Raw genomic sequence first — 21657 nt, 5'->3', positions numbered from 1 at the left:
CCTTGGTACCTGTTTAGTACCCTGTACACATCTTTGATTTAAACCACTGTACATGCAGTTGGTCACTTGGTGGCCAAGATGAGAATATTTGTGAGAAAGAAATCCAGTGGTTTGATGAGAATCGGGGAGACTGCACATTCTTGATTTGTGTAGAGTATTAATGTTCCTATTCCAGAGTTTCTCTAGAGTCTGGCAAGAGTCCTGAACCAGTTGTCATTTCTGTCCTGCCAGCCTGACCGTGTTTTGGGAGGGTCTGAGAGTTAGGACCAATTTTCCTTCCTTAGCTGACATTTTCCTGCCAGAACACCTGCGTTATTTGTTGCTCGTCTTGAGTTGGAAACCAGTTTGCATTTTCACCTGTAAATTTATTCATCCTTTTATGTAAAATTTTTGTATGCCATTATCAATTCTTTTAGAGATAACAAATTTTGTTCTACTCTCACGCAAGAATATTAGGCCCCAACAAGAAGTGATTGTGAGAAAAATAAAGTGCTACAGTTAAAAAAACACACACACTTAAGATTGAGGAGGAAAAAAATAAAACCAATTAAGTAACTTTTGAATATAGTATTTACAGCACATGCCTTTAGGCTAAACACAAATGAGAACTTGACTCCAATATGTAGGCATTTTTCCCCCACAGGCATGAATAAACAGTTTGAAGTTACAATTTATAATTCTAAGATTGAGAAAATATGTAAATTTATTGGGGAAATGGAAGCCAAGTTTCTCACGGTTGGAGAGTGGAGTTACAAATATGAAGATGGGCGAGGATAGTATGAACCCTATAGTATTAGACTGGAATTGGAGATATCAGATGTATACATCTCATCCATTTCCCAGCTATATCCTCCAAAAGGACCTAGAGGTAAAGATGCCACAGTAACTATAAGTACACCTAGTATCCAGATCTTGGTGTCTGAATACATTTTCCACTAGACAGTTTTGTTGTTGTTGTTTTAAACTATGAAGGGTAAACTAGAAATTTTACAGCAGAGAAGCCTGGCTAACCCTTTCTTAATCAAACAAGCAAAGTTAGCATTGGCAGTAATGGAACTTATTATACACCTATAACCCAGAATCACTTCCGTAGGCTTCCTACCAAAAGTGTATAACCTGAATCTAAGTATGATGAAACTGAAATTGAGGTATGTTCTATAGAATAAATAGCCTGTACCCTTGAAGCTGACAATACCATGAATTTCAAGTCAGGAACTGTTTCAGATGGAAGGAGTCTAAAAAGGCAAGGCAGCTCAGACAGGTATAGTTCAGTTGGCTGGGCATCATCCTGAAAATCAAAAGGTCACTGGTTCCATTTCTGGTCAGGGCACATGCCTAGGTTGCTGGCCTGGGGCATTTGGGAGAAGCAATCAATCTATGTTTCTCTCCCTTTCTTTCTCCCTCCCTTTCCCTCTCTCTAAGCATAAATAAATAAAATCTTTAAGAAAAAGATATGACAACAGAATGTAAATCTTGTATGATTTTGAATTTTCTTTTGTTATAAGGGATATTATCGGAACAACTGATGATACCTCAATAAGGTCTCTAGAAAATAGTATTGTTTCAATGTTACTTTCCTGATTTTGAAAACTACTGTGGATATATAAAGGAATTAATTCATTGATGTTCCCACAGGAAACAGAATAACACCTACCTCATAGGGTTGTAAAGAGCATTAAATGCACTGATTCACATACAGAATTTAGCACTAAATATTGAGTAAATACAGAGAAGAATATTCTTGGGAATTTGGTTACAAGAAAGGATCTCATTGGAGGTGGTAGATTTCAAGAAACCACCATTCTATACTTTCAACCTAAAAAATACCAACTTACATGCAGAAAGACAAAGGCTCTGCCACATGGATATATTCAAGAAGGAATATAGCTGCCAGGAAGGACTCCTTGTAGTTAACTGGGCACAAATTCATAACTAGAGTCTAGCTGCCATTATTTATGAATGCATAAGTAAGTGGGACAACTAATTGATGTCTCTTTCTCCCTCCCTTCCTCTCTAAAATCAATACATTTAAAATTGAAGCCATGTTTCCTTTATCTCTGGGGGAACACTTTGGGTTTACACCTGAGAATTCATTCCCTGGGTTTGCAAACTGTTCTCTTCAATAGTTTCTCCTCCCAATTTGGGGCTTTTGTTAACATTATGTTAGTGGCAATGAAATTCTGTTGACACCAGCTCATGGAAGAAGTATCCAAAGGTGCCCAAGTTCAAGGAGGGAGGCTTAGAAAAACTCATGGGCACTATAAGCTTCTGCAGAAAATGGTGTGTCTCCTCCCAGTTCTAGTACCTGAAGTGAGTTTATCCTTAACCAAGCAAGTTAACAAGAAAACTTAGTAATATCAAATACAATCCCTCAAATTCAAAGGAACACTAGCTCATTAAACTGCTAGTGTTCTGACTGGATCCTGTTGCAGGTGCAAGACATCCCCTAATCCCCTCCATCACTGAGACTGCTGAATGTGAGTCAAAAGGCAAGTAGTGGCACCAGGCTGAAAATTTGGCCTGGCTCAGAAGCTCAGCTTCTTTCAACCCTTCTCCGAGACTGGCTGTCCTCAGACAAAAAAAAAGAAAGGAAAAAATTCTTAAATTAACAGGAGACATTCTCTAAAAGGGAGTGAAAATTTTAAGGGTGTTGGCAACCTTTTTTGCCCTTCTAGTATGTAAATCGCATTTTTGTCCGGCCGCGTCCCCTGGAGATAACAGAAAATTATTCCCCGGGGCAGAGGGGTCAGTTCTGCCCGTCTCCAAATCGTGAATTGCCGCGAACACAAAAGCCAGCCAAATAGGCTTTTGCCTCTGGCCCTGGGCCTGAAGCTGGGCTCTAGGGTCCCGGTAGCCCGCTGGTTGGGGTCTGGGGGCGTTTCTCCCAGGTGAGCAGCAAGGCCCAGGGCGGAGCAGGCGCCAGCTCGCCCCGAGAAGCCCGTGTCGCATAGAAGCAGGGTCTCTGGGTTTGGCCAACAGCCTCGCAACATGGGGAGACAAAATGGCCGCCGTGCTCAAGGTCCAAACTACAAACGGGTTTCGGGCCACGCTAGGACCACAACTCCCAGAATGCTCTATGTTGAGGCCCGGAGGCCGAGGAGTGCTCCTGCGTCGCTCGATGGGACGGTAAGCCCTGTGCCCCGCCCCCACTTGCGGAAACCCTCGGGAATACGTTGCCTGCTCTAATCCCCTCCCCAACCCTTTCTCGCACTGACCGACGGGACTCGTAGTTCTTCCGTAACAGAATTAAACTTCCCTGAGGCCTTTAGAAACTACACTTCCCGATGGGGTTTTGGCGCCTGCGCACGAGGTCGCGGTGCATACTACGGCTCCCGGCGGGTTCTGCGACGCCCGCGGCTGCGCGCTGACGCACTTAGTTAGCCGTGCTGACGTGCAGCGCGGCCCAGGCGGGGTGCGAGTGGCGCAGTCGGAGCCCGCTGCGGCCCCTGAGGAAGCGAGGAGGCGTCAGTGTTGGCTGAGGCGGGCGGACTGGCAAGGCGAGGCGGCGGTTCTAGGCCCCGAGAGACTCGGGAGGTCGAGCAGCGGTAGCACCTCTTCCCCTCGGAAGCGGCGGGCGGCGGCGGCGGGTGAGAGGGTGAGGGAGCGCGCGAGCCGGGTGGGGGAGGGGCGGCGGCCCCGGCTCCAGGCCAAAGCGCGCGGAGAACGGTCTAGGCCGCCGCGCGCACGCGCGCTCGCCGCCCTTAGCTCGCGCGGACGCCCTCGCTCGCTTGCCTCCCCTCCCCCTTCCCGCGGTTTCTGTCGCGCGCGGGGTTTTACTGTTCCCCACCCCCCTACGGCAACGGCGCGCGCCGCCGACTGCGTCCAAGCTCGCGCGCGTACTCGGCTTCTCGCCTCCCCCACGCGTGTGGCCGAGGAAGCTCCTCTTTAGCTGTTCTTTCGGGCATTTTCTCGGCGGGGAGGGAGAGGCGGCGATGGGGGTCTGCTCCGGGATCCTTTACCCCACGCCACTCCTTCCGAATGGCTTTTGAGGGCCTGTGGTCCGGCTGAGGGCCTCCCAGACATCGGGGCGCCACGCAAACCCCTCCCCCATCCCCCAAAGCCGAAAATAAGCTTTGGAGTCAGCCAGTGAAGAGAAGGCCTTGAACTAGGTGCCCCGAAGGTTTAGATTGTCAGGAGTCGTTACTATTTGCCCTGAAAGTATTAGGGAGAGAAAACCCCCAAACCTTTAAAAATTTTTCTTAACCTGGGTATGTAAAGGCAGACCGTGTGCTTTCCCCCCCCCCCTTTTAATTTTTACTTCTTCATCGTCTCCTCAACAGTTGTATTAAAAAGTTAAGGAGGAGGCTGTTGGAGCTTTCTTTTGGTAAGAAAACGCTGGACTCTTTAAGGCACTGTTTGGCACATAATGCTTCTGAGCCTTGATTTCCATTCACGCCTAATGTCTTTCGGATCAGAAAGTCGAAGAGTGTATTTCATCTTCCATCTTAAACGTGTGGGCTTAGGTCTCTGCTTGAGCTAATATTTTAAGCTTTCTGGGTTCCATACTGTCAACTCAGCTATACAGTGCCCCAGTGCTGAGCTTGCTTTGCTTACATATATCGTTTTCTTGCACATTGCCCCTTAGATCGCATTTGGTGCGTTTCGTTTCTTGGACACCTTAAAATTGGACTTCAGGATTGTCTTCAGCAATTATCTTTTGTATTCCTTTGGAGCTTTTATTTTCTGCCTTTAGCTTGGGTAACTTTTGCATACCCAGTCAATGGATCCCAGTTTAAGAATCCCTATTTTATAAAGTTACCTGGTTTTGGTGATTTGTGTGTGTTGTTGATATACCTGTGGTCTGACCTTCCTTTTAGTGTTTCGAGCACTGCCTTGGATGCTGTGGGGGGGTTTTCTTTTCCTTTTTTGGCTCATTCCCTACAAGTTCTCCAGTTTGTTGTGATTTAATACCCTTTGCTTAGTAGCTACTGGTATAACCTCCCTAGGGAGTGGGAGGATTATTGTGTGAGGTGGTATGGAAGTGTGGGTGAATGGTTAAACTAAAGAATTAATTGCAGGTCAGAAGCATTCTGCAAGGGGAAAATTAGGTGAGGTGTAGAGAGGCAAAGAAGGACCTATGTTTAGCATGGGGGAGGATTGGTATTTGAGAAAATGAAAATGAAGTTTGGAAGGCAGAGAAACTGATTTCTTGTGCTATAAAAAAGTTTTTCATTTCTTTGTGCATTATCCTTTCCCAGACTAGTCTCGTCTGTCACTTCCTTTACCCCAGTATGATTATCTTTTTTTGTTTTCAATTTCCTCTTGCGTCTGCTACTGGGATGGGCAGGGACCCAGTCTTAGAATAGGGGGTAGGGGTCCAAACTTCTAGAGTTGAGCTATCTCCCTGTCATTCAGCACCTTGCCGTCCTTTTAAACTTTTATTTATTAATTTATTTTTTGTGTTAATACATTTTACTAGGCGTTTGTTTGATGCTTCTTTGTTTTGGGATTTTACAAAAACCCCATAGCTTCCGAATTATCCAGATCAGTCTTTTTCTCCTATACTTAAATAATCTGTCCATCTACGTTGTTGCTTGTATAGTTTTTCTCACAGACATTTATGCTCTGTTAAATTATTTTGGCCAGGATAAGTTGGTGAAAGAAATAGAGTATATATAGCCTGACAAAAGAGCAGACTATGTGTAGCCAAGAATCACCAGAAAAACTGGGGCTTGAGAGTCATGCTGCTGGGGTTGGTACAGGTTGAGAGGATAGAACCTGGTGGGAGGCATGCAGATAACAGTATGAAAGGGATAAGGCAGACCTGGAAAAGAAACTAGGAAGTGAGATACAGGAAACTGGTAGGGAAAGCTGACAGTTTGACATAGTGAAAGTGAGATGACGAGTGGGGGGCTCTCATAAGTTTAAGGCAAGGAATGTAGAGAAGGTTCGGGAATAGCAGGGGAGGCTGGTTTGATGTATTTGGAGCATTGAGTTGAAAACAGGTAATATTTATCAGTTGCTAGGGAAAGTTGGGTGAGCTGCAAATCATGTGAGAAATCCTGTTGTAAGACATTAAAGGAATAAGGCATCTCTCTGTCAGGTAGTTGATAAGAGTTATAAGTATTTGGAATCAGGGAAGTGGCCTCTTACCTGGGAAGTAAAGTATAAGAGGATTATGTATCCAAAATTCACGAGTTTCTGATGTGCATGTTGGCCTTTAGTCTGGGTGTGAAGCTGCACAGGATAGTTTCGGTTTATTTTAAGAACCAGTTGGTCTACCTGTTTAGGTATGTAGGGGCTGTGTAGTCCATTTTGCATTCAAAGAGTGTAGTCTGAAATCCTTAGTTGAGTTCTTGGAAGAGTCTTTGGACTTTAACTGCAGACCCTTGGGTGCAACAGATCTGTGGTGTTTGTTGTGCCCAGTTTGGAGGCCTTAGTTACCAAAGGTTAGGAATTAGAGTAGTTGTTTGTATTGGGCCCAAAGGAGAATAAAGGGATAGTATGGAGAAATATGAGAGAAAGGATCTTTGTTTGCTTAGGGTAGAAAAAAGAAAATCTAGGTGCAAGTAGGCATGGCTTTTGTTCATTGATGGAAAAGACTGTAAGAGTTGGGCTCAGTTGGTTGAAAGAGAACTGTGGGAAGGATGAAGATGGTTTTGTTAGGAGACCAGGAAGATTATGCAGCTAAAGGTTGTTTAGTGTGGAAATACATGTTGAAATAGTATGAAGGAGAGCAGGGATTTGGGTGGTGGTAAGTGGTTAGTTTGAGGCCAGGGGCCTGATCCATGTTTACCCGCTCCCCCTCAGGAGCGGTGGTGCCCCCCTTCCCCGCCCTGGGCACGGGGCCATGTACAACGGGATCGGGCTGCCGACGCCCCGGGGCAGCGGCACCAACGGCTACGTCCAGCGCAACCTGTCCCTGGTGCGGGGCCGCCGGGGTGAGCGGCCTGACTACAAGGGAGAGGAGGAACTGCGGCGCCTGGAGGCTGCCCTGGTGAAACGGCCTAATCCTGACATCCTGGACCACGAGCGCAAGCGGCGAGTGGAGCTGCGATGCCTCGAGCTGGAGGAGATGATGGAAGAGCAGGGGTGAGGGGAGGGCTGGGGGAGAGCCAAGCACTGAATGAGTACAGAGCTGGGGGAGTTAGCTGGGGTGTCACGGAAGCTTAAGGCTTGTTGAAAGAGGCCTGGAGAGGAATTGTAGGAGGGGTGGAGGAAAAGTAACTAGGAAATTGAAAGGAGTCAAGGGACAGTTCAGAGTGGGAGATGAAGAAACTGTGTGGGACATATAAGGGAGTCTGAATTATTTAGAAGGAGGCACATGGGGAAAGAGGGGACCACTGAGAAACAAAAATGTGCTTTAAGGGAGAGGTGGGAAAGCAGGAACCAGGCAAGAGAAGAGCTACTTAAGCTGACAGGTGTTGTCATTCATACAGAAGAGGATGGTAAATGGATGTAAGGATTGAGGCCTTGGAAAGTAGCAAAGGCAGGAAAACAGGAACTGGAAGACTACCTGGCCGGATAAGAGAGGATTATGGGTTGGGTAGGAAGGGAATTTTTGGAAAGTAGCACATTCAGGTAAAAACCTTTTAGAGCAGTGGTTTTCAAACTTAAGCAGTGGAGCCCCTTTTATGCAATACGCCTTACCTTGAAATCCTAGGAAATGAAAGATCTGTTCTTGTTGAAATTGGGGAGGAGCACCTGGAATTCTGCCTGCTTAACTTTCTTCTCTTGGCCCCAGTGTAGCATGTTTAAAATCCACTGTTCTAGAGGGTGTAGTAAGCGAAAGAAAGGTGACAGAAAAGATTAGGAGGATTTAAGAGAAGGGTGCTTTGGGTGACAGTGAGTGAGAAGTTCTATGTGTGCATGGAGAGAGAAGGGATCCTGGGGAATGAGGAAATTGTAAACCTGGGACTGGGGAAAGTGTCTAAATAAGCTCTAACCCTGAAGGGATTTGTTCTCCAGGTACGAGGAACAGCAAATTCAGGAAAAAGTGGCAACCTTTCGACTCATGTTGCTGGAGAAGGATGTGAACCCTGGGGGCAAGGAGGAGACCCCAGGGCAGAGACCAGCGTGAGTGTTTCACTCTGCTTTGGTTTCCCCTGGACTAAGTACTGTTCTGCTGTCTTCTTTTCTTACTTTGTACTTCTGTCTTCCTTTTCCTAATCCTTTTTGGCTCCTGTGTATAATTGTGTAAAAATAACTTGTTCCCTTTTCTCTCTGTGTCCCTCACACCTTTGCTATTTTTTTTCCTCTAGGATAACTGAGACTCACCAGTTGGCAGAATTGAATGAGAAGAAGAATGAACGACTTCGTGCTGCCTTTGGGATCAGTGATTCCTATGTGGATGGCAGCTCTTTTGATCCTCAGCGTCGAGCTCGAGAAGCCAAACAACCAGCTCCTGAGCCTCCCAAACCTTACAGGTACACAAGACCAAGAAACCAGTGCTAGCTTCTTCTCTTAATTCTAAACACTCTGCTCTATTTTATTTATTTATTTTTGTGGCCTGTTTCTTCCCAAACTCTTCAGATTTAGTTCTTCTGAAGTTAAAATGTCTGAGAAAATTTGTCTTTACACCCATCTTTTCATCTTTCCCTAGCCTTGTCCGGGAGTCCAGCAGTTCTCGTTCACCAACCCCAAAGCAAAAAAAGAAGAAAAAGAAGAAAGATAGAGGACGGTAAGTTAGTGGGAAAGTTACTGTAGTAAGATAGAGGACTAGTCCTGTCATGCATGCATTTTCTCCCCTTGATCAGTCTCTCTTTGTTTCTATGTCTTTGTCTCACTGTGGAAAATTGTTTCTAGGAAGCAGGAGAGAGTTGTCAAAAAACTTCAGGGAAGAGGGAGTTACCATTCAGGTTTCAGCTGGGAGAAGGAATGTATATGCTTCTTTAGGGGGAACGGTTGATTCTGCAGCTCTGCTAATTAAGAACTAGCCAACAGCATTTTAGATTTCTGGAATTTCCTTTTTCATTTTTAGATTTGTTGACAGGAGGTACCTATGCTTTATAGAAAGTAAATAAGTCCGGGGCTTAGGTCTGGGACAATACTGCGTTTGGAGTTGTTTGGTGCTTTTAGTTGCCTTTGAAGGGGGTATTATAAGTGGGGGTTCAGAGAAGGAGCCAAGCAGAATGACCTTGTTTCTCAACTCTTCTTTAGCAGGTCCGAGAGCAGCTCTCCTCGACGAGAGAGGAAGAAGAGCTCTAAGAAAAAGAAGCACAGGTATGAGGTGGGAGTACATGGAGCGATTGGAGAGGATTAATGAGTCCAGGTACGGTATTGGTTTACGTTTTATTTTTTTTTGTTTTTCCGACAGGTCAGAATCTGAATCCAAGAAACGGAAGCATAGGTAAGAGCTCTTTGGGGCATAGGGGACATGTTGGCATATAGAGCAGTGGACCGTTACTTGATGGCCTTGTTTGCTTTCTGCAGGGGTCTTTCTTTCTTGGAGTGAAATTCAGTTCCCTGTTCTGACAATAACTCCTTGATTTTTTTTTTTTCTATTTTATTTAAGTGATTTTTTAAAAAAAGATTTCATTTTTATTTATTTTTAGAGAGAGGGAGGAAGGGAGGGAGAAAGACATCAGTTGGTTGCCTCTTGCATGCCCCCAGCTGGAGACCTGGCCCACAACCCATGCATATGCCTTGTCCAGAATTGAACTGGCAGCCTTTTGATTTGCAGGTTGGTGCTCAGTCCACTGAGACACACCAGCCAGAGCTAAATGATTTTTATTTTTAATAATCTTAACTTACTTCCTAGGTCTCCCACTCCAAAGAGCAAACGTAAATCTAAGGACAAGAAGCGGAAGCGGTAAGTGAATGTGTGTGAATTAGAAGAGATTTTGCTTAGCAAGTAGACGAACACCATCTAGGGGGATAGGGTAGAATCAGTCCTGTACCTGACTGGTAAAGGATTGAGGGATCGATGAGGGTAATCCAATACAGGTGTGACAGCACCCTGAGTCCTGGTTGGTGGTTTTCCTTTAGGTCTCGAAGTACAACACCAGCCCCCAAGAGCCGCCGGGCCCACCATTCAACTTCTGCAGACTCTGCTTCCTCTTCTGATACTTCCCGCAGTCGGTAAGGGGTGGTCCAGGAGGAAGGGAGGGAGAGGGACTTGTGGGTTAATCAATTTAATATTTATTGAGCGCCCACGGTGTGCTAGGCGCTGCACAGACCATTCGGAAGACACGGTCCCTGCCCTCTAGGAGCTGACAGGCTAAAGCAACAGGATGGACAGACATATACATTTCCCCTTCTCTTTTTTTTTTTGTTGTTTATTTTGTTATTTTTTTGTTTTGTTCTAATGTATATGGACTGCCAGAATAGGGGGGGTGGTGTTTTGTTCGTGGTGTCTGGGGGAGGAAGGAATCCTTACCCTGGCTCCCTTAATCGGGGAAGGCTTCCTGAAAGAGGTGGGCTCAGAGGTGAGTTGTGAATGAAGCGGGTAGGGAATGGCTGGGTGGAGGGTTTGGGGAGGTTTGGGGGAGGTGAATAAAGGGGTAGAGGGAGAACATTTTTGGGGATTGTGTTGGGAACAGAGATCAAAGTGAATTGGACTTGAATTTCAGCGAGTGATTTAAGTCTTGTGAATAAGAGAAGGCTTTTTGAAAGAGGGTTTTGTATAGTCAGGAAAGGTGGATGGGAGCTGGGGAGGGGGTTTTCTGTATTCCCTGGAGCTGATTTCCCTCCTTTCCCGCATCCTCAATTACCTCCCTCAGGTCTCGGAGTGCTGCAGCAAAAACCCATACAACTGCGTTGACTGGGCAGAGTCTTTCCCCTGCTTCAGGGCGTAAAGGGGAGGGAGATGCACCTTCCAGAGAACCAGGTACCATCAACACAGGGCAGCCCGGCAGCCCAGAGCCTTCTGAAAAGCAGCCTAGTAGCCCTTACGAAGAGAAAGACCAGAAGGAGGTATGTTCCTGAGAATAATGGATATTTGTTGGGTTGCAGGGTTATGGGCTTAGGACAAGTGTTTAAAAGTGAAGAAAAGTAACAGCTTATCAAGATAAATGAATTTAGGGTGGGTTTTTTTTTTTCCCCTTTCTCAGGTCAAGGTGTTTTTGTGTGTGGTTTGTTGTTGTTGTTGCTGTTTTTTATTAACATCTGCCAGTCCTTTAGAATTGTGGTTTTCAAACTTCATGGACATAGGTTTGCATAATCTCCCCATGTTTATATGTGTATAGAGAACTTCAAAGTTTCTGCGTACCTAAAGTTTCCTGTACTTAAATTTGTCTTACTACTTAGATTTTTCTAATATTTTTATTTATTTAAATGGTGGTTGTGGCTAAAATGTCTGAATCCACTGGGTTTCTGGCTGCGCTCTGAAGACTCTATTCTGAAATGGTCTTTAAAGCACCTGTTTTATACTTGCTATTTTAATTCAGACCCTAATATTTGTTTGTTTCAACTACTACAGTATAGTTTAATTGCTGTTTACTAAATTCTTAGGTTTGCTGACATTTTCCATGTCTTCTGTCTTTTCCTGTGCTCCATCCTAATTTTTATTACACAAGTCCTCAAGCTTTTGCCTTTGTTCTTTTACTTTAATAGAGTTATTTTTTCAAGGATAAAGTCAGATTCCACCCACTTTGGTGAATTGCTCTATCTTTCCATTTAAAAAATGCTTTTTCCTCCTGTTTTTACAGCATATTTATAATGGTTATTTGTTGTGAAATGTAATGTGTTTGTTGCGTGCATTCTGTATCTTCTCTAGATTACAAGGTTCTTGAGGTCACAGATTGTGTCTTCATGTCTTCCCCTCAGTGTTTTTTTATGTAAATTGCCTCTTGTTATTGAATGAATGTTTTATCTTGTCATGAGGGAAATGACCAGTTGGCATAATGGAGTGTGTAGGGGAGGTTCCATTGGACAGGATGCTGGAAATCTTGAGTGATAGTAAGCTTTGGTGCTTACATGTCCCTATTCCTTACTTTTTTTTCCCACTCTTAGAAATCTACAGTTCGACCTAGCCCCTCTCCAGAAAGGAGCAACACAGGCCCAGAACCACCTGCTCCTGCTCCACTTCTTGTTGAGCAACATGGCAGTTCCCCACAACCCCTTGCAACAACTCCCTTAAGCCAGGAGCCAGTGAACCTGCCATCTGAGGCTTCCCCAACCCGGGGTCGTTTACCACCTAAGTCTCCTGAAAAACCTCCCCAATCATCTTCGGAGAGCTGCCCACCATCCCCTCAACCTACCAAAGTTTCTCGGCATGCCAGCTCTTCCCCTGAAAGTCCTAAACCCACACCAGCTCCTGGGTCCCATAGAGAGGTTTCTTCTTCTCCTGCATCCAAGAGTCGATCACATGGCCAAGCAAAGCGGGATAAGTCACATTCTCATACTCCTCGTAGGGTGGGGAGGTCCCGTAGCCCTACGACCACTAAGAGGGGGCGATCACGATCTCGAACTCCTAAGAGAGGTCATTCTCAGTCTCGATCCCCCCAGTGGCATAGGTCTAGATCTGTACAGCGGTGGGGGCGATCTAGAAGTCCCCAGCGACGTGGCCGCTCTAGGTCTCCTCAACGACCAGGCTGGTCCAGAAGCAGAAATACCCAGAGAAGAGGCAGGTCTAGATCAGCAAGGCGAGGCAGGTCACATTCTAGATCCCCGGCCACTAGGGGCAGGTCTCGCTCTAGAACACCAGCCCGGCGGGGCAGATCTCGTTCTAGAACGCCTGCAAGGCGCCGATCACGATCCAGAACACCTGCCAGGCGTAGGTCTTGGTCCAGAACACCAGCCCGGCGGGGCAGGTCTCGGTCCAGAACACCTGCTAGGCGTAGATCTAGGACCCGATCAGTACGACGGAGGTCTCGTAGTAGATCACCAGCCAGGAGAAGTGGCAGATCTCGCTCTAGGACCCCAGCCAGGCGTGGCAGGTCACGCTCTAGAACCCCAGCCAGGCGGGGCAGGTCACGCTCTAGAACCCCGGCCAGGCGGGGCAGGTCACGCTCTAGAACCCCGGCCAGGAGAGGGAGATCTCGGTCTAGGACACCAGCAAGACGAGGAAGATCCCGTAGTAGAAGTCTAGTTAGACGGGGAAGATCTCACTCTAGAACGCCACAAAGGAGAGGCAGGTCTGGGTCATCATCAGAGCGGAAGAACAAATTCAGAATGTCACAGAGAAGGAGCAGGTCCAACTCAAGCCCAGAAATGAAAAAATTTGGTGTTTCTTCGAGGCGAAGCAGGTCTCTCTCTTCTCCAAGATCCAAAGCAAGATCTCGCTTAGCTTTGAGGCGAAGCCTTTCTGGGTCTTCTCCATGCCCTAAACAAAAGTCTCGGACATCACCAAGGCGCAGTCGTTCTGGATCATCCCAATCTAAAGCTAAATCTCAAACACCACCAAGGCGAAGTCGCTCTGGTTCTTCACCTCCTAATCAGAAATCTAAAACACCATCAAGACAAAGTCCTTCCAGTTCATCTCAATCTAAAGTGAAATCTGGAACACCACCAAGGCAAGGGTCTGGAACAAGTCCCAAGGCAAATGAACAGTCTACAACACCACAAAGACAGAGCTGTTCTGAAACATCACCTGACCCTGAGGTGAAGTCTAGGACCCCTTTGAGACAGAGCTGCTCTGGGTCCTCTCCTCCTAGAGTGAAATCCAGCACACCTCCAAGACGAAGCCGGTCTGGGTCGTCATCTCCACAACCCAAAGGGAAGACAGTAACATCACCAACCCAGAGCCGTTCTGGCTCATCTTCTCCAAGTCCTAGCAGAGTGATCTCTAAAACACCACCAAGGCAAAGCAGATCAGAGTCTCCGTGCTCCAAAGTGGAATCTAGATTGTTGCAAAGACATAGCCATTCTAGGTCCTCCTCACCAGATACCAAAGTGAAACATGGAACACCACCAAGACAAAGTCACTCAGGGTCTACTTCACCGTGCCCCAAAGTAAAGCCTCAAACTCCACCAGGGCACAGTCTGTCTGGGTCAAAGTCACCATGTTCCCAAGAAAAGTCTAAAGACTCGCCAGCACAAAGTTGCTCTGGATCCTCCTCACTGTGTCTAGGAATAAAGTCTAGCACACCACCAGGGGAGAGCTATTTTGGCACCTCATCTCTGCAACAGGAAGGACAGCCTCACACTTCACTGGATTCTAGATCTGATACTTCAAGTCCAGAAATGAGACAGAGTCACTATGAATCCCTGTCTCTGCAGAGCAAATCTCAGACACCACCTAAGGGTGGCCATTCCAGGTCCTCTTCTCCAGTCAGTGAGCCTGCACCCAGATCTCCAACAATACAAGATGGAAGCAAATCATCAGTAAGCTCTAGGCTGAAATCTGGACTGTCTCCTGAGTATAAGAGATCCCAGTCTGACTCTTCCCCATATCATGCAGTGGACTGTAAATCTCTCCTGGGGCAGAGTAGATTGGAGCATTCTCCTGAATCAAAAAAGAAAACAGTCTTACTCCTTCAGGAGGATGTTACTGCACCATCTAGACTAAGTGACAAATTAAGTCCTTCTCCAGGACAGAATAGACCTGAGTCCTCACCAGTACTCAAAGACACACCTAGAACCCCCTTAAAGGAAAGGGGTAGTGTTGAGTCATCTCCAGATACGAAAAACCAAAGTAGTCCCTTAGCTAAGCCAAGCCAAGATGAGGAATTAATGGAGGTAGTAGAGAAATCTGAAGAGTCCTCAAACCAGGTCCTGTCCCATGTGTCTCCAGAACATGAAGAAATGGCTGGAAGTAATTTTGAGTCATCTCCTGAAATAGAAGAAAGGCGTTCTGTCTCTTTGACTCTTGACCAAAGCCAGTTATTGCAGTCTTCTTTGGAAGCAGAAGTCCCTGCAGTCGCCTCAACTTGGAGTGGGCCCAATTTTTCTCCAGAACATAAAGAACTGTCTAACTCCCCTCCCAGGGAGAATATCTGTGAGTCACCTTTAGAATTTAGAAACTCAGGCCATGTTGCAGAAATAAATGCTGGATTTTCTCCTGAGGTTAAAGAAGGTTTGAATGTACCTTTTTCTAATCAGTTGGAGACGGATACATCTCTAGACATGAAAGATCAACTGATGAGGTCCTCCAGGCACAGCAGTTCTGAATTATCCCCAGATGCAGTGGAAAAAGCGGGAATGTCTTCAAATCAGAGTGTCTCTTCGCCAGTACTTGATGCTGTACCTAAAACACCCTCAAGGGAAAGAAGTAGTTCTGCATCTTCTCCTGAGCTAAAAGATGGTTTACCCAGAACCCCCTCAAGGAGAAGCAGGTCTGGGTCTTCCCCAGGACTTAGAGATGGGTCTGGGACTCCCTCAAGGCATAGCTTATCTGGATCCTCTCCTGGAATGAAAGATATACCCAGAACACCATCCAGGGGAAGAAGCGAATGTGATTCTTCTCCAGAGCCAAAAGCTTTGCCTCAGACTCCTAGGCCAAGGAGTCATTCTCCATCATCCCCAGAACTCAACAAGTGTCTTACCCCCCAGAGAGAAAGAAGTGGATCAGAATCATCAGTTGAACAAAAGACTGTGGTTGGGACTCCTCTTGGGCAGAGGAGTCGATCTGGGTCTCCAGAACTTGATGAGAAACCTAATGCATCACCTCAGGAAAGAAGTGAATCAGATTCTTCTCCAGATACTAAAGTTAAGACACGAATGCCACTTAGACAAAGGAGTCATTCTGGGTCATCTCCAGAGGTCGATAGCAAATCCCGACCTTCTCCTCAGCTCAGCAGATCTGGTTCGTCCCCTGAAGTTAAAGATAAGCCAAGAGCAGCATCCAGGGCACAAAGTGGTTCTGATTCCTCCCCTGAACCCAAGGGTCCTGCCTCTCGGGCCCTTTCCAGACGAAGCAGATCAGGTTCATCAAGCAAAGGCAGAGGCCCTTCTCCTGAAGGAAGCAGCAGTTCTGAGTCGTCTCCAGAACACCCACCCAAGTCCAGAATGGCTAGAAGAAGCTCTAGATCACCGGAGCCCAAGACTAAGTCACGTACTTCACCTCGTCGTCGCAGCTCTCGATCATCTGAGGTGACCAGGAAGACCAGAGTCTCCCGCAGAAGCCGTACTGCGTCATCTTCACCAGAGACCCGTTCTAGAACTCCCCCAAGACGCCGGAGAAGTCCCTCAGTGTCTTCCCCCGAGCCAGCTGAAAAGTCAAGATCCTCTCGCCGACGGCGTTCAGCTTCATCCTCCCGCACTAAGACAACTTCAAGGAGAGGTCGTTCTCCTTCACCAAAGCCTCGTGGGCTTCAGAGGTCCCGTTCCCGTTCAAGGAGAGAGAAAATGAGAACAACCCGACGCCGAGATAGATCTGGGTCTTCTCAGTCAACCTCTCGGAGAAGACAACGGAGCCGGTCAAGGTCTCGGGTTACTCGTAGGCGGAGAGGAGGCTCTGGTTACCAGTCAAGGTCTCCTGCCCGGCAGGAGAATTCCCGAACCTCCTCTCGACGTCGAAGAGGTCGCTCTCGGACACCCCCAACCAGTCGGAAGCGTTCCCACTCACGCACATCACCAGCCCCATGGAAACGTTCCAGGTCGCGGGCCTCTCCAGCCACTCACCGACGATCCAGGTCCAGAACACCCCTGGTCAGCAGACATAGATCCAGGTCGCGAACCTCACCAGTCAGTCGGAGACGATCAAGGTCTAGGACATCAGTGACACGAAGAAGATCTCGCTCAAGAGCATCCCCAGTGAGTCGAAGGCGATCCAGGTCCAGAACACCACCAGTAACCCGCCGTCGTTCAAGGTCCAGAACACCAACCCGCCGGCGGCGCTCCCGTTCTAGAACACCACCAGTGACTCGCAGAAGATCCAGATCTAGGACTCCACCAGTAATGAGGCGGCGATCTCGAAGTAGAACCTCGCCCATCACTCGCAGAAGATCAAGGTCCAGAACGTCCCCAGTCACCCGTAGGAGATCTCGATCTCGCACATCTCCAGTAACTCGAAGGAGGTCCCGCTCTCGAACCTCTCCAGTGACACGCCGCCGATCTAGGTCTCGAACACCTCCAGCTATTCGGCGTCGCTCTAGGTCTCGAACCCCACTTTTGCCACGCAAACGTTCACGAAGTCGCTCATCACTTGCTGTCCGTCGCCGTTCTAGGTCTCGTACTCCACGAACAACTAGGGGCAAAAGGTCCTTAACAAGATCTCCAGCCATCCGCAGGCGTTCTGTGTCTGGGAGTAGTTCTGATCGTTCACGTTCTGCTACACCTCCAGCAACAAGAAATCATTCTGGTTCGAGGACACCTCCAGTGGCACTCAATAGCTCCAGAATGAGTTGCTTCAGTCGTCCTAGCATGTCACCAACTCCTCTTGACCGCTGTAGATCACCTGGAATGCTTGAACCCCTTGGCAGCTCTAGAACACCCATGTCTGTCTTGCAGCAACCTGGTGGCTCCATGATTGATGGTCCAGGTCCCCGAATTCCTGATCACCCTAGAACATCTGTGCCAGAAAATCATGCTCAGTCTAGAATTGCACTTGCCCTAACAGCCATCAGTCTTGGCACTGCTCGGCCTCCTCCATCCATGTCTGCTGCAGGCCTTGCTGCAAGAATGTCCCAGGTTCCTGCTCCAGTGCCTCTCATGAGTCTCAGAACAGCTCCAGCCGCCAGCCTTGCCAGTAGGATTCCAGCAGCCTCTGCAGCAGCCATGAACCTGGCCAGTGCCAGGACACCTGCCATACCAGCAGCAGTAAACCTGGCTGACTCGAGAACGCCAGCTGCAGCAGCAGCCATGAACTTGGCCAGCCCCAGAACAGCAGTGGCACCTTCTACCGTGAACCTTGCTGACCCTCGTACCCCTACAGCCCCAGCTGTGAACTTAGCAGGAGCCAGAACTCCAGCAGCTTTGGCAGCTTTGAGTCTCACAGGCTCTGGCACACCCCCAAATGCTGCAAACTATCCCTCTAGCTCCAGAACACCCCAGGCTCCAGCTCCTGCAAACCTGGTGGGTCCTAGATCTGCACATGCCACAGCTCCTGTGAATATTGCTAGCTCAAGAACCCCACCAGCCTTGGCCCCTGCAAGCCTCACCAGTGCTAGAATGGCTCCAGCTTTGTCTGGTGCAAACCTCACCAGCCCCAGGGTGCCCCTCTCTGCTTATGAGCGCATTAGTGGCAGAACCTCACCACCTCTCCTTGACAGAGCTAGGTCCAGAACCCCCCCAGGAGGCCCAGGCTCCCGAACCCCACCAGCTGCCCCAAGCCAGTCTAGAATGACCTCTGAGAGGGCTTCCTCACCTGTCTCTAGAATGGTCCAGGCTACTCCCTCGCAGTCTGCTCTCCCTCCAGCTCAGGATCGGCCTAGGTCCCCTGTGCCATCTGCTTTTTCTGACCAATCCCGATCTTCACTTGCTCAGACCACCCCTGTAGCAGGATCTCAGTCCCTCTCTGGGTCAGTGGCAAAGACCACGTCCTCCGCTGGTGACCACAACGGCATGCTCTCTGTCCCTGTCCCTGGGGTGTCCCACCCTGAGGGTGGGGAACCACCTGCCTCTTCGGGGGGATTGCAGCCAGCAAAGGAGCGGCGGAGTTCCTCCTCATCATCATCCTCTAGCTCGTCATCTTCATCGTCGTCGTCGTCATCGTCGTCATCCTCCTCCGGCTCCAGTTCTAGTGACTCGGAGGGCTCTAGCCTTCCCGTTCAACCTGAGGTAGCACTGAAGAGGTAAGGGGACTTCTATAATTTTTTCAAGGGGAAGATTTTGGGGATGGGGTGGGGAAAGGAAAGTCCTATCCAGAGGTTCTTGGCTCATTGAGGAAGTGTGGGGACCTTGACCATTAAGTTGGGGGTAGAAGAGAATGCTGGGGCGGGGGGGTATGGGGGGCGGAATGGGGTAGAAGCCTCCAAAAGTTAATTCTCTAGAGTATAATGATAAGTTTTCCATCTCTACAGAGGACAGAACTAGAGGAAATGGACTTAATTTTACAGCAGGAGGGATGGCAGTTAGACCTCAAGAGGATCTCCCTGGGCTGGAAGGATCTTCAGAGGTCATCCCATCCCTCTCCCTGCCTCCAGGCAGGACGGCCCCTCCCCCAGCCAGTGGCATACACACACAGGGGCCATCCCAAGCTGGCTCTCCAAGGAAGGAGAGCACCCAGCTTTGCTCCCACACCTGAGCCCAGGGGCCGTATTCCTTCATCAGGGACATTCTTGAGGTTTAACCTTGATCCCTTGTGCTGCGGAGCCCAGCCTGTTGCTTACGTTAGCAGAGGTTGGGTCAGCTTGGGGCCACCGCTCTCCAGAGAATTTGCTCACTGGCTTGCTGGCTCTCTGGCTTTGGCTGGGAGAGTTCCCAGGCCTTTTTCAGGCACCCCTCCCCCACTGCCCTTCCTCCAGGCCTTGGAAGGTAGGGTTGGGGTGGGGCTGCTTGTCCTCTTGTGACATTGTCTTCTTCCCACAGGGTCCCTAGCCCTCCCCCAGCCCCAAAGGAACCTGATCGAGAGGGAAGACCTCAGGAGCCTACCCCAGCCAAGCGGAAGAGGCGCGATAGCAGCTCCAGTTCCAGCTCCTCTTCTTCCTCTTCCTCTTCCTCTTCCTCCTCCTCTTCGTCCTCCTCTTCCTCTTCCTCCTCTTCTACCTCCTCATCCTCTTCCTCCTCTTCCACTTCTTCCCCTTCCCCTGCTAAGCCTGACCCCGAGGCCTTGCCCAAACCTGCAAGCCCCAAGAAGCCACCCCCTGGTGAGCGGAGGTGAGTGCTACTTTGCTTGAGATGGTAGGGGTGGGTTGTAACCCTGGGGTGTGAGATCCTGCTGGGTGTCTCTTGTGGACTCTGGTGTCTGGTTGTATGGGAGGAGTCAGGTGCTCTCTTCCCCACCCACTCTTGTTTTGTCCTGTTCTGATAGAAGGGCTGCACCATTCAAGTAGGTGCCCCAGCCAGAATTGAGAGTTTTGGGTTCTTTCGTCTCCCTGCCCCTGACATGCAGGCTGGTCCCAGGGAGTCTAGCTTTTAAGTCTCCCTATTGCTATTGCCAGGGCTCTGGTCTGGCCACCGTCATCTTCTCCTGACTCTGTCCACAGCCTCTTCCCTGTCTCCCTGCCTCCACGCCATTCTCTTCCACACGTAGCCAGAGGGATCTTTCTAAAACGCACATCTGGTTACTTCCCTCCACTCCACAAATCCTGGGACGCCCTGTGGCCTGCAGGATAAAGCCCCATCTCTGCGGGAATGGCGTGTGAGGCTCTACACCAACTGGCCTTGCCTGCCCTGTGTTCTCCTCTCCTGCCCGCCCCCACACATGCCCTCTGCTCCAGCCACACCCAGCGCCTTGCAGTCTAAGGAGAACCCCATGCCTTTGGACATGCTGTTCCTTCTGCCTGGAATTCCCTTGTCCGCCTGGTGAACTCCTCGTTCTGCAAGACTCCGCTCAAACAGCACCTTCGAGAAGACTACCCTGCCCCCTCCCTTCATCCCCCCACCCCCACCCCGGGTCCCCAAATCTACCTATATTGGTCCCTGTGGGGCTGCTTCCCATACATGGGGCTGAGCACGCCTCCCTTGGCCTGCCTTCATCACCAGACCAAGCTCCTCCAAGGGCAGGGAATGTCTTTATCTTTGTATACCCCATGCCCTGCCCACTGGGGCACTCGGTGGATGGTATGCGGGCGGATGGGTGAGTGAGCAGACAAAGGTGGGTTTGAGGCTGGCCCTGTGTGGTATGAGGTTTGGTGGTCAAGGCCTGGGGGTGGTGGTCCTGAGTGCTGGCTGGTGGGTTTAGGAGAGAGTGGCACTATGAGAACCTTCTCTGCTCCCCAGGTCCCGCAGCCCCCGGAAGCCAATAGACTCCCTCCGGGACTCCCGGTCCCTCAGCTATTCACCTGCTGAGCGCCACCACCCCTCTCCCCAGCCCTCACCACGGGACCAACAGAGGTAGGGCTGTGGGTGTATTTTTGCTTCCAGCCATAGCCACTCTGGTTTGGCTGTAGACTTTTGTGAAAAGTTTTGAGGCTCAAAGATGATAGAGGTTGGTGTGTGTGGTCTGTGTCTGTTCTGTGCAGCAGTAGCAGTGAGCATGGTTCCCGGAGAGGTCAGCGTGGGGACAGTCGCTCCCCAGGCCACAAGCGCAGGAGGGAGACACCTAGCCCCCGTCCTATGCGGCACCGCTCCTCCAGGTGTGTTCATCGTAGTCCAGGACTGGGCCTTTTTTATGAGAACTTTAGCTAGCTGGGACCTCTGCATTGATGGCAGTCTTCTTTGTTGCAGGTCTCCATGAATGTGTTTTGGGGAATTCCACCACACCCCAAGGTCTGGACCCACAGGAGTGCCCCCTTTCTCCCAAACAGCTGTGGGAGGGGTGCTTGTCCACCCCCTACCCCTTGAACCCTGGCAGCAGCATTTTGAGGGGGAGGGCTCTTTCCCTACCCCATTTTTTTTTCTTTGTTCCTGCGAAATGTTAATCTCTGTGAGTTTTTTCTGGTTCACATGTTTTGGGGGGTTTGGGGTGGGTTGGAATAAGAATGGGAATTACTGGAGGGGGAGGATACAGGTCAGGACTCTCCAGTCCTGAATTAGAAAAGGCCTGGGAGACACCATCGCCCCCTTTACCCCTGAGTTCAGGGGTGGGGGGGTGATGATGGTTTGGGACTTGGGAACTTGTGTGAAGTGTTGTGGAAAGGGGCAGGAATTGAAATTAGTTGGCCCTTACTGCCCCCCCCAGTGAGATTGTGGCCCCGTCCCCCCAACTTTTCTTCACGTTTCTTAAAGGTATTTTGGTTTTTTAAAATCTGTACAGCAAGGCAACTTTTCTGTCAAATAAAAATGAGAAATGCA

At 49.0% G+C, this 21657-nt stretch overlaps 1 protein-coding gene across 11 annotated transcripts; it reads left to right on the top strand.

Moving 5' to 3' along the window:
* Nucleotides 1-3343: 3343 nt before the first annotated feature.
* Nucleotides 3344-21654, top strand: SRRM2 (serine/arginine repetitive matrix 2). Of its 11 annotated transcripts, none has more exons than XM_054589452.1 (16): nucleotides 3344-3464; nucleotides 4281-4324; nucleotides 6751-7032; nucleotides 7909-8016; nucleotides 8202-8366; nucleotides 8543-8620; nucleotides 9100-9162; nucleotides 9257-9289; nucleotides 9701-9751; nucleotides 9928-10020; nucleotides 10662-10854; nucleotides 11893-18554; nucleotides 19291-19578; nucleotides 20644-20757; nucleotides 20886-20999; nucleotides 21091-21654. In XM_054589452.1, exons 3-16 carry the CDS (start codon nucleotides 6791-6793, stop codon nucleotides 21098-21100), a joined length of 8214 nt encoding a protein of 2737 aa, XP_054445427.1. In that variant the 5' UTR covers nucleotides 3344-3464; nucleotides 4281-4324; nucleotides 6751-6790; the 3' UTR covers nucleotides 21101-21654. The 11 variants fall into 11 exon arrangements, with proteins under 11 accessions (XP_054445427.1, XP_054445425.1, XP_054445430.1 ...); XM_054589450.1 differs by having other exon boundaries at nucleotides 3344-3587; XM_054589455.1 differs by lacking the exon at nucleotides 4281-4324 and having other exon boundaries at nucleotides 3344-3587; nucleotides 9103-9162.
* The last annotated feature ends 3 nt before the right edge of the window (nucleotides 21655-21657 follow it).

The sequence above is a fragment of the Pteronotus mesoamericanus genome, unplaced genomic scaffold, assembly GCF_021234165.1.
Source record: "Pteronotus mesoamericanus isolate MK-2021 breed Mesoamerican mustached bat unplaced genomic scaffold, CSHL_Meso_final scaffold_167, whole genome shotgun sequence".
Taxonomy (NCBI): Eukaryota; Metazoa; Chordata; class Mammalia; order Chiroptera; family Mormoopidae; genus Pteronotus; species Pteronotus mesoamericanus.
This window is presented reverse-complemented; position numbering and strand designations above follow the sequence as displayed.